Below are 12,621 nucleotides of genomic sequence, written 5' to 3'. Positions count from 1 at the left end.
CACACTGCACCTGCACTCCCCAAATACCTCCCCACCAGACGATCTGAGGGCTTGGGGCAGCCCGAGGAGCACCTGCCAGGCTGCCTGGGGTCCCACCGCTAGAGATCCAGCCCAGCAATCTGAAGATGTAAGTGCCCCCAGGAGGAGTGACAGAGTGACACAAATGACACAAGGGGAGGGGACTTGTCAGGTGTCCCCTCCTACTGCAAGTTCCCAGGGCAGAAGGCAATGCCCCCACAGGGACTTTTCTAGACACTCCGAGTGCACCTGAATTGCATTTTGAGTGATGCTACCTGCTAAGGTAAATCCTATGCTGGGAGGTGGGAGGAGGGGAGTTCACTAACATTGCAGGCGGGGCGAGGGTTGGGAGAGTGTGTAATTGTGAGGATGAGCCTGGGATTTGGAGGGAGATGAACTGGGTTCAGGTCCCTGCCCCGGGATGTCTTAGCTTTACAAAGCTGGGCAAGCCTCTCCACCTTTCCGATCTCAGCTTCTCCATCTATGAAATGGGTTCATAATCTCACAAAGAGGCTGCTGGCAACACTAAATGAGAAAACACAGAAAAAAGCCCCCTCCGCCATAAAGTGCTGTGCAGTAGTATTTATTGTTACAGTGTTAAAATTCACTCTCGGGGAAGTGATTTGGGGCCACGGCCCTAGGAACCGCGTCTTTGTTCAGAGCCATCCCATTTCCTCCGCAGCCACAAAAGGCCTGCGTGTGTCAGGGCTCGGGAGATTCTCCTCGCTGGCCAGCCATCGGCAAGAATGCCAGACTCAGAGGCTGCCATTGCCCACAGGGTTTCTTCTCCTTTCCATTCACAGCAGGAAGAGCCCTCCGGAGCCTCGGAATGCAGAGTGGAAGTGGTGGTGCCCAGGACGCGTGGGCTCTGATGGGAAGGGGAAGGTGGGCCTGAGCATGTGCCTTCTTCCCCCCAGGTTTGAGAGGCCTGGGTGCCCCTGGAGGGAATGCTGAGGTCACCTCTGGCCAAACCTTCCTGTTCTGCCAGGACCCAGCCCTGTTCAGTGACGTCAAGCTTTTGGATCCCTGTTCTGGGGCCCTCCTCCCTGGCCGGGCTGTGTAGAGACGCCCTTCTCTCCACTTTACTGGGTCCAGATTATTGTGTGGCTTCTCCCCTCCTCTGCAGCCTGAGGTCTGAAAACAGCGATGCTGACAGACAGACAGACAGATTTCTCAAAGAAAGGTCCCGCTCAGCCAAGGACAAAGGGGCCTCGCAGAGGCTCCTGGGGGTGAGAAAGCTGAGAGTCTACCGGGCAGGTGCCCTCTGCACCCACAGGTACAGGCTGCAACAGCTTTCCAAGAAGCACATCCACTTCGTCCCCAGGTCCGGATGCCACATCGCCCTGCAGGGACCAAGACCACACTCGGGCTGCTCGGACAGGATGTAGCGGGCCACTGTCCTGGAGCTGGCCCCTCTGTAGCCTGTGACAATCAACTCGAGTCTCTCTGCCAAGTCTCCGCCTTCTGTTCTTGTCCACCCTTGAAGCAGAGTTGATATTTTGGGTTTTTCCAGCAGACAAAGCTCACCCAATCTGACACTGTGGAGGTTGTTAATTTAACAACCAACCCATCCTCATGTTGAGAAACCAGCTCCAAATGCTCATCTGGCTGTCAGGGATGGGGAGCCTCATGGATGAAAGAGGGATATGATGGCATAATTTAAACCAAAAGAGACATTGGCGATTGCCCGTGTTGCCCCAGGCCTGCTGGCCTCCTGCTGTGAATGTTTCATGTAATTCCATCTCTGCCAGTGACCCCCAGTTGTCCACTTGTCCCCAGCAAGATCGAACCATGTAAGTGGCCATTTCTGACAACTTGGGTGAACGTTGGCTTCACATCATCAGCTCTGCGTTCAAGTGCCCTGCTACGATTCTGGCTCACTCTGCAGGAATAAGTGCCTGCCTGGGCGCGCTGCCGTTGCTGCCTCCCAAAAGGCAGATTCTGGGGTCCCAGCTCATCCAGGCTAGATGTGGCTTGGGAGTGACCTGTGGCACCAGGTTGGAGGGAGGTCTCACCTCTCCTTTCTGAACTGTGGATTGCAGCTTCAGGATCCTATGAATGAGGCTGAATGTCATGAAGATAATGGAATTTGGAGTCTCAACAAAGCCAAGCCACATGCCAGAGATTCGCCACCTGGGGCCCAGGATCAGAAGTGTGTCCTTAGGAGGCCAAACATCCACCTGTCTACCAGCTAGACATTTGGTCTCAGATAGCAAGAAAGGCTGTGGTTAGGGGGAACACCATGGTCTTCGGCGTGAGAGAGGTGTAATTCTCAAGTTCATCAGAGCTCAGCTTCCCCCATGAGAGGAAACAATTTGCCAGGTTGAAGAACACATGCTTTGAGGGTTCTCAGAGGCTGACACCTGTTGTGCGTCTTGGAAACTCAAGCCCCAGTGCAAACGGCCTCAAAGGAGATCAAGCATCATGGTTCCAACAAGAGACTCGCTTTGATACCCGATGTGTAAGTAGAACAGCAATGCATCCATCCTTCCCTAATCATCACGTGGCTGTCATCCGGTCAATGAACTCAATCCCGAAGGCTTGGGTCAAACTGGTTTTCAAGGCTGTGCTCATGGGATTTATATGTTTCTTGAGCCCTGTTGGGGGCCTCTTGGCAGGTCTGAACATTAAACATTTCTTTTCCTCCTTTTGCACACTGCTCCAACCAAAACAGTTGGAGAGAACTAGCTCTATGTCATTTCTGTGTTGTAAATGGGAAGTTAGCTACCCCATAACTTCCCATTGTCTCCTGAGAGGTTACAAAGTGTGTTACAGATATTAGCAAGTGTTAATCCTCATGATGTCCCTGGGAGGGAACCAGAAGTATCATAGATGAAGACATTGAGGCACAGAGAGGTGAGGCCACTGGGAAGAAGCCACACAGCATAACAGTGGCAGGTCAAGAAAAGGGCTGGGGTTCTCGCCACCAACACCGAATGATTTTGCTCTGCGGAGTTTGTGTCTCGGTTAGGACATTGGTGAGCTATGTCACCTATGTTTCAGGTGACAGGGACATCACAACAAAGGTTTGTTGGGTTAACAATGTCAAGCATTTCCCTGCCCTAGACCCCAAACTCATCGCCACACTCCATACCATTGTCGTTGGGTTCAACAAAGCCAAGTCACAGACCAGAGATTCACCATATGGGGCCATCGGTCATCCCTGATCCTGTTGTCCCAATAGCTTTCATTCTGGTGATAGGATATCTGCATCTCCTAGAAATGTGGCTGCTAAGCCCCACCCCTGCACAGATCATTCACCGGCCCCCCACTCAGTGTAGCCACTCCTGGGTGGATCAGCGAACAGCTCTTCCATACGTCCACCCCCATGTGTCACAGAGCTTTTCAGGTGGAAGGAAAGACCAGCCCCCATTTTGCATTCTCCCAAGAGAGATTCAGCGAGACAAGTCAGGACCCAAGTTCTCAGTCAAGGAGGGTAGGGATGCTGCAGCCGAGAGTCCCCCAACCCCCGCCCTGTCCGATGTCTTAGCAAGAGGCAGCACTTCCTGCACCGGCTCTGCCAATGCACTGGGTGCTGGTGTGTGGGGTTGGGGTCTCCGTGTTCCCCCAGAAGGGTGTTTTGGGAAACTGTGGACCTCTTCCCACCTTGGCAGCTCAGTTTAAGGCTCCAGGGACTGCTTGGCTGCTCCAGTGATGGTCACTCTGAGGTGGAGTCTGTGTATCCTGGATGGAGGCAGGGCTGGACACTGTGACAGGTCCTCTGGGCCAATCTCCAGTTGAGCAGGAAAGTCCGTGGCCCACCCAAGACAGGTGGGCTGGTATCTTCTCTCTCCTGGGAGCTGTGGAGCTGAAACTACACAGTCTGTTGGGATATTGCCCAGGAGCAGGGGACATCCTCAGCCTGTGGCTGCTATGTACAGTGGGAACGGCACCTGGGGCCATCTGGCTTCTCTTCCTTCCTGGGTCTGTCACGTAGGGTCTGGTGGAGACACCAGGTCCTTACACATTGGTGACCTCCAGGCTGTTGTAGCCTTCCAGACGGCACTGTTCCAGCCTGCTCTGGGCGTCATCATCTCCGCAGTCTTCGTTTTGAAGAGAGCCATAGTCATCATGGAAATCGGGATCTTTGCTGCTGAAGCCCCTTCCTATCTTCCCCAGGGGCAGCTGAGAAGACAAGAATGTGATCAAAGGACAGGAAGAAGAGAAACAGGAATTAAGAATGAAGTTCTGGGAAAGGTCTCCAATTCTAATTGCTGTGTGATTGAGTAACTCACTTAACCTGTGTGTGCTCCCCCTATTAGTAATAATACTCCCTGCTCAGGGAGGCTGAGGGGAGTCTGTGAATGACCATTAGGGGAGAGCTTTGTGTCCCCCCGCCCCCGGAAGGATTCAGCTGGTTACCAAGGTGAGGACAAATATCATCGGTCTGATTATTCCTGATTCACAAAAGCCTCCTTCTTTCCTCCTTGGTGGGTGGAGAGTTGAGGAAGTGTGTCCTGGAGACTACCTGTGAGAATGTCTGAGCAGGCCCGTGAGGTCTGACTGCACTCCCAGTCAAGGAGGAATATTCTAGACACCTGGTGTGGCTGATTGTGCGTTTTGGAGACTCATAGACCCAGGTTCAGATCCCTGCTCTGCCACTTCCCAGCTGTGTGACCTTGGACAAGTCACTTCTCCTCTCTGAGCCCATTTTCTCAGCTACAAAATGGGAATAGTAGTTTCTAACTCCCAGGTTTGTTGTAAAAAGTAAAGTCCCACCAGTCTGGCCAACATGGTGAAACCCAGCCTCTCCTAAAAATACAAAAATTAGCTGGCCGTGGTAGCGAGCTCCTGTAGTCCCTGCTACTCAGGAGGTTGAGGCATGAGAATCACTTGAACCTAGGAAGCAAAGGTTGCAGTGAGCTGAGATTGCGCCACTGCACTCCAGCCTGAAAGACAGAGTGAGACCCTGTCTCAAAAAAAAAAAAAAAAAAAAAAGTCAAGTCCCATCTGCAAAGCACATAGCAAGTGCTTGCACTGAGTAAATACTTGATGACTAGTAACTATTATTATCACACACAGTAGGCCTTCAAAATACCTCTCTTAACTATTATTATCACACACAGTAGGCCTTCAAAATACCTCTCTTAACTATTATTATCACACACAGTAGGCCTTCAAAATACCTCTCTCTTAACTGTTATCACACACAGTAGGCCTTCAAAATACCTCTCTTAACTATTATTATCACACACAGTAGGCCTTCAAAATACCTCTCTCTTAACTGTTATTATCACACACAGTAGGCCTTCAAAATACCTCTCTCTTAACTATTATTATCACACACAGTAGGCCTTCAAAATACCTCTCTCTTAACTGTTATTATCACACACAGTAGGCCTTCAAAATACCTCTCTCTTAACTGTTATTATCACACACAGTAGGCCTTCAAAATACCTCTCTCTTAACTGTTATTATCACACACAGTAGGCCTTCAAAATACCCCTCTCTTAACTATTATTATCACACACAGTAGGCCTTCAAAAATACTTCTCTCTTATTGCACACATCTCTGTGTTAAAGTAGTCACATTAGTGCTTTGTAACTCTTTATTTGACTGCGTTTCTTTCCAGACCAGTGTTTCCCGATCTTCTTTTTTTATTATTATTGCTCCCTAAGGAGACTTTTTAGACAGTTTTTTCCTAATTGCACCCCTGCTGTGAAATTTTAATGCCACAGACATACTACGCCTCTGCTTGTGTACCATATGTACATTTGTGCTTTTACATAGAAAGAATAAGAATTTTTGCCACTGCCTCCACCCCCAACCTCCACCAAAACAAATTTTCACTCCTTTGGGGGCAATATTAGTCCCAATTACTAGAATGCATGTTCTAGAATGGAGCTTCTTAAGGGTAAGGTGGCAATGTATTCACGTTTATGAATGAATGGGGATCATGCATTCTTCAAATGGAAGACGTTTTGGATTACCCAGTTCTGCCATCTGTGTCTGCGCATTTCCACTGAGGAATCTGTGTCAGTTGGAGTCTGTGCAATCAGACCTGAATTGCATGTGTTTTCATACTGTTTGGTTGGAATCACCAGAGGTTCATCTTTGCTATTGGTCAGGTCACTAAAGTTCCAAATTGAAATCAGTGATCGGGGCTCAGAGTTTGGGGCTGCGCTGGAACCCTCTGGGCAGCCTGGCTGAATGCAGGATCCACCTCACCCCAGAGATCTCCTTTTCCAGGAGGCCAAGGTGGGTCCCAGAATCCGCATGTTCAGTAATAGTCCCAGGTGACTCTGATGCAGGCGGGTGAGACCTGCATTTTGAGATCCAGGCGCTACTCGAAGCCCTGCGGGGGCTTTGTGCACTGCACCCAAAGCATCGTGAAGGTTCCTTGAAGGTACGTCCTGGATGCCCCTGTGACCCGGCCTGGCACTCCACCTTCACACGCCAACACAGGAGCCACAGAGCTCCTGGGAGGAGGAAAAAAGACCTGCAGCTGGGAGGAGAAAAAAAGACCTTTCCCGAGCGTGCAGGACCCACAGGCAAACCCGTCGAGTGACTTACCCGGCCAGCTTTGTACTTGAGGCCGCTGCTGTTCTCCTCCTTTCCTGCCCGTGTGACGCTGGAGGCCCTGCCAGGGGGCGTTCCAAAACGCTCAGCCTCCCGGATGCCTGTGGAGCTGGGGAGAGGCCCATTTTGAGTCAGCAGGGGAGGCTCAGTCACTTCCCCAGAGACATACACACGTCCATTGGTGACAATGACCAGAGCTGCTGAGACCGACTGATTACCTCTCACATGCCATCCTTGTGCTCAGCACTTAAGAAGTGTGATTCTCACAACGTGCCTGGGGCTTGGGACTGCCAGCCCAGCATTATGGACAAGGGAAAAGAGGCCAGAGACAGCAAGCAATTTGCCCAAGACGACACAGCTGTAAGCGACAGAAACAGGCCTCCGATACTCCAAAGTCTTGCTCTTAACTCTTCGGTGTACTGCGAACCTTACTGCAGCAGACTCGAGATGAGTATCTCAGCATGATAGCTAATTAGCTGTGCTTGGAGAAGCATGAGGAGTCTCCCCTGCTCAGAATTTGCAATCTGTGTCGCCCACCTGACTTTCTGCCTGAAATTGCCCCCATGACTCCCTTCTTTGTGCAAAAGCATTGAAGCTTCTGTTAGAATAGGATTTGGCCAACTACAGCCTGCCTGCAGGTCAAATCCAGCTGGCAGACTGATTGTATAAATAAAGTTTTATTGGAACTCAGCTGTGCCCATTTGCTTGCGTGTTGTCTATGGCTGCTGTCTTGCTATAAGGACAGAGTTGTAGACTTTTGACAGAGATCATATGGCTCTCAGATCCTAACATATTCACTATCTGGCCTTTCACAGAAAAAGTCTGCATATCAATGCTGTGGATAAACAGAGTTGGGACGAGAGGCCTGGCCTGGAGCCAGAAGTCACCACGGAGGTAGACTCATTAAAAGAAATGAAACTTCTAGGCCGGGCATGGTGGCTCACGCCTGTAATCCCAGCACCGTGGGAGGCCAAGGCGTGTGGATCACTTGAGGCCGGGAGTTTGAGACCAGCCTGGTCAACATGGCAAAAACCCACCTCTACTAAAAATACAAAAAAAAATTAGCTGGGCATGGTGGTGCACACCTGTAATCCCAGTTACTCGGAGGCTAAGGTTGAACCTCAGGAGAATCACTTGAACCTGGGAGGTGGAGGTTGCAGTGAGCTGAGATCGTGCCACTGCACTCCAGCACAAGACCCTGTTTCAAAAAAAAAAAAAAAAAAAAAGAACCTTCTAGCATCCTTTAAGCTGCCTCAGAGAAGTTCTTTGTCTTCTGGGGCAAATTTTGCTGAGAAAGTTCAAGGGAGGGGAGTGGTGTGTAGGAGACAGCACTGATTGAATGGCAAATGAGCTACGTTCTCAAACCCACGGGTTCCACAGGCTTCCACATAACAGGGAGGCCCTTGCTCAGTGGTGGGTCAGGAAATGAGGTCTTCATGAATGGCGCCCCTCTCCTCCACCTGGAGACGAGATTCCCCAGGTCTGGTGGGGAAGCAGCTGTAATTGCAGAAGCCACAAAATGTAAACTCAGGCAGCTGGCTGTTTGCTCTCTGGTACAGAGGGGTGCTGGAGCCCCAGCTCATGGAACACGAGCAATCAAATGAGCCTGGGAGAGCCTCAGGGGTCCCATCTCTTATTTTCACTGAAGAAGAGACAGAAGACCAAAGAGGGGGTATGTCTTGTCTGAAGATACACAAGACACCCAGTGGCAGGGGTGGAAAATGAACTTGGGCCTCTGGGATCAAGGTCTAGACCACGGCCTTCCCACCTTGGGATTTAGGGTAGGACAGTGGTCGTACGTGTGGGCTCCATGTCAGCAGCCTGGCTTGATGCCTTAGCATAGCCTGGGCTGTGTGCTGAGCAGAGTGGGGTTAATAACAGAACTTCCTCCTCAGGTCACTGTGAGGACTAAATGAGGGGATACACACAAATACACACACACACAAACACATATGCACACACAAAAACATATACACACAAATACACACACATACATATACACATATACACACACATACACACAAACACACATATACACACAAACACATATGCACATACACAAATATACACATAAACACATACAAACACAAACACACAAATATGTACACAAATACAAACACATATGTGCACACACATACACAAATAAACAGACACATGCACACACAAATACAAACACATACACACAAACATACACACATACAATATGCACACACACAAATACACACAAATACATACACAAATACACACATATATATACACATGCACACACACATATACACACACAAGCACACATACACATATACATATATACACACATACACAAACACACACAAACATACACAAATACCACCTAAACATGCACACATACACAACACACATATGCACACACATACACAAATACACAGACACACAAATACACACACACAAATACATACACACATATACACACATACACAAGCATACACACACGCATACACATATATACACACATACACAAAAGCACACACATACACAAACACCACCTACACATACACACATACACACACACACACACACACATACACAAACATACACACGCATACACACAAACACACAAATACATACACACACCCATACACAAACATACACACACACATACACACAAGCACACACACATGCACATACACACATATATACACACACACAAATACACACATACACAAACATACACAAACATCACATACACATACATACAGACATACACCTACAACACACATATACACACACATACACAAGCACACGTATACACACAGACACACAAAAGTACAAACACACACATATGCACAAACACACATACACACAGATAATACACACATATACACACAAACACACATACACAAACATATACATACACACATATACACACAAACACATATACACACATATAAATACACATACAAATACACACATATCTACACACACACACACACACACATACCCATACATATACACACACACAAATATTAAGCTCTGTGTAACAATAGCAAGAGTAATTGCTACAATTACATCTTACTGTGGCCAACCAAGGCTTTGGGGACACAAACCTGGTCGGAGTTCCTGCTCAGCCATTCCCTCCATATGTTCTGGTGCAAGTAGAACACCTTACTGGGCCTCAGTTTCCTTATCTGTACAATAAAGTCCAGTAAGCAGCCCTCGTCTTTTTTCTTCTCTGAGCAAGGGTCTCGCTCTGTTGTCCAGGCTGGAGTGCAGTGGTGCAATCTTGGCTTACTGGGCTCAGGTGATCCTCCCACCTCAGCCTCCCAAGCAGTTGGGACTACAGGTGCATGCCACCACACCCAGCTAATTTTTGTATTTTTGGTAGAGACAGGGTTTTGCCATGTTGTCCAGCTCCTGGGCTCACGTGATCTACTGGCCTTGACCTCCCAAACTGCTGGGATTACAAGTGTGAGCCACTGTGCCTGGCCAGCCCTGGTCTAAACAACTACCCTATCCATAGAAAGTGGTTGTCTTTCTGTAGACAGAGAAGTACGGCATGACCTTGGCCTCCACTGTGCCAAAATATCCTCCCTCCTCATTTTTTCCCCAGTGGCTGAAATCCCCCCATCTAGGCCTTTGGATTAAATCCCATGAAAACATAAAAGCTCCAGGGATAAGCCAAGCACAGGGCCAAGGTCTTTGGAAGCTTTGAACTGACCTGTTAAGTATTTCTAGTCACTTAGACCTCGAGGAAATGGTACATTGGAAGGAGAACTTTTGATGAGGGAATGTTGTGGAGAATGGCGCATCTCACTGGAATCTCCTGAGGCAATGCAGGGCACCCCGGGCACTAAATCGGCATTGTGGTCAGGAAGGAAGGTTGGGGGGTGGGAGTCAGCCTCTGCCAGCTGGGCCAGCCTGAGCATTGAGTCTCAACCCATTAACCAAGGATTTACAAGGCTGGAGAGGCACAAGACGCTGTGCTGGAGAAAATGAATGGGAAGGAAAGAGTACTCGAGGGCCGCACTGTGTGCTGGGCACACTGTCAGCTCCTTGCCACGGTGGCTGAGCAAACCCTCTGCAAAGCCCCGGGAAGAAGGGGTGATCATCCTTACTGCAAGCTGAAAAAACCGTGGCTCAGAGAAGGTAAGGTTTTCGCCTAAAATCACACCGATGATGGTGGAGGAGCCAGAATGCAGCCTCAAAGGCCCCGCTGGGCCCCATCGCACACAGGCCCACGCCTCTGGGCACTGAGCTGGTCCAGTGATGGGTCAGGGATGGGTTGAGGGTGGGGTGGGGCAGAATCTCATATAAGCTCAACGTGTCCTTCCACCCGCATTCGGGTGGCCTGCTGAGTGACCGGAGAATAAATGTTTTCCATCACCCGTGTCTTGGGAAGCCTGTCGGCCAAGGAGGTGGGACAGGTGACAAGGTTCTCTTATTCTTTGTGTTTGAGGGTCAAGTCTATTTGAGTTTGTAATGGAATTGTTCTTCTCCATTGAAAAGCTAATGAGAACGCTGGAGCAAACTGACAGAAGGGGACTCCCAGGCAGCTACTCCAGAGGAAATTGTTGACTGCATGGAGATTCTTCTGTCTCCAGATGAAGGCAGGGGCAGAAGCTCTCAGTTCCTGCTGGGCATCTATGTATCAAGCAGGCTGCATACAATTTGCCTCCCTGAACCTTTGGAACAAAGCTACAAGGTCGGTATGAGTCATATTCCCGTATTATAGAGGAAGAAACTGAGGCTCAGAGAGGTAAAACCTAAAACCACTAGCTCATGTTCAACACAGCAAGAAAGCAGTGATGCTGGGACTCGAACCCACATTGCAGCCATTGCCCTGCAGAGGAGGAATGGGAGGCAGCAGTGGTGGAGCTAAGGGTGGGTTTGGAATAAATCACTAATATTTATATTATTGGATGTCTTACGGTGTACCGGTTCCTTTGCCAATTGCTTTATACATTGTCTTACCTCATCTTGCCATCAACTCTTTGGGAGGCAGATACTGATTACTATACTCATTTTGCAAATGAGGAGAGTACAGTTCAGAGAGGTTAAGTAACTTGCCCAAGGTCACACAGCCAGGATTAGTGCTGCTGGGGTTTGAACTTGGGTTGCCTGGGGCTAGAGAGCCACAAGGCGTTCTGGATGGATTTATGTCTTCACTTAGATGTCTGTGAAACCAGTTTCTTGCCTGGAAGGGAGCCAAAGCCTTTCTTTGATGAGCAGAGACCCTCAGAGATCTATTGAAAAAGGGAAAGAGAGAAAACCTGGAGTGGAAGCAGGCCCTGGGCTGGAACTCCACACCATCCACCTATGAGGTCTTCACCCATCTCTGTAAGCTTTGTGAGAGCAGGACATGGATCACTCAAGTGCCTGCGCACAGCAGGTGTTCAATGACTGTGGAGGGTGGCTTTTATGGCAAGAGGGCCACTATTCCAGCCTAGATCCCAGGGGAGAGAGATCAGCTCCAGAAAGAGCTTCTGACTAGGAGTAGAGACCTGGGTTCCAGTCCTGCTATGGTTCCAGTCCTGCTTCTCTGTGTGTCCTGTCCCTGACTCTTGTTTTAGTGACAGGACACATTGCCTTTAAGGCACATTTGGGGACTGATCATGCATTTTCATCAAAATTTTTGTTTTGACTCCTCCGATCCCCTGGCAGGTGCCTTTGGGAAACCTCTGCTCCTCACTGCATCCTTCCTGCTCACTGGTTTTATTCTCCAGGTCCTTAGTGCACAGTCCTATGACTGGCGCATTGTTGGAGCTGGACCAAGGTTTATCGGGCGATGCAGGAAGTCAGTGTGTGTCAAAGCAGTTATGATGAGACCATGGCAGAGACTTCTCCTTAGCACCTTTGGGTCATGTGCATTGTCAAAGTTGTGGGAGGAGGCTAGAGATGATGTCATATTGGGAGCCATAAGCTCTTGGTGAATGTGGAGCCTGGACAGAGTCATTTCCCTCTTATCTTATCATTGGGAGGTTCATTGCTTTCGTCTCATTCTTGAAGAAGTCCCTGTCCTACCACAACATAAGAACCCACCCTATTTGTCCCCACCAGTTCCTTCTCTGGTGCTCCCTGACTAGTCTTAGACAGTTCTGAACACACCT

General features: G+C 49.1%; 1 protein-coding gene across 2 annotated transcripts in view; it reads right to left on the bottom strand.

The window, feature by feature from the left end:
- Nucleotides 1–585: 585 nt before the first annotated feature.
- The window catches only part of KAZN (kazrin, periplakin interacting protein), a 1,229,956-nt gene continuing 1,217,920 nt past the window's right edge, over nt 586–12,621 (bottom strand). For both annotated transcript variants that reach the window (XM_050788146.1, XM_050788163.1), the window contains 2 exons: nt 6,533–6,647; nt 586–4,143 (listed from right to left, as the gene is read on the bottom strand). In XM_050788146.1, the coding sequence (XP_050644103.1) occupies nt 3,979–4,143; nt 6,533–6,647 (280 nt within the window). In that variant the 3' untranslated portion in view covers nt 586–3,978. The remainder of the gene's footprint in view (nt 4,144–6,532; nt 6,648–12,621) is intronic.

Source organism: Macaca thibetana, chromosome 1 (genome assembly GCF_024542745.1).
Source record: "Macaca thibetana thibetana isolate TM-01 chromosome 1, ASM2454274v1, whole genome shotgun sequence".
Taxonomy (NCBI): Eukaryota; Metazoa; Chordata; class Mammalia; order Primates; family Cercopithecidae; genus Macaca; species Macaca thibetana.
The sequence above is the reverse complement of the archived record's forward strand: the minus strand, read 5'-3'. Positions and strand labels throughout refer to the sequence as shown.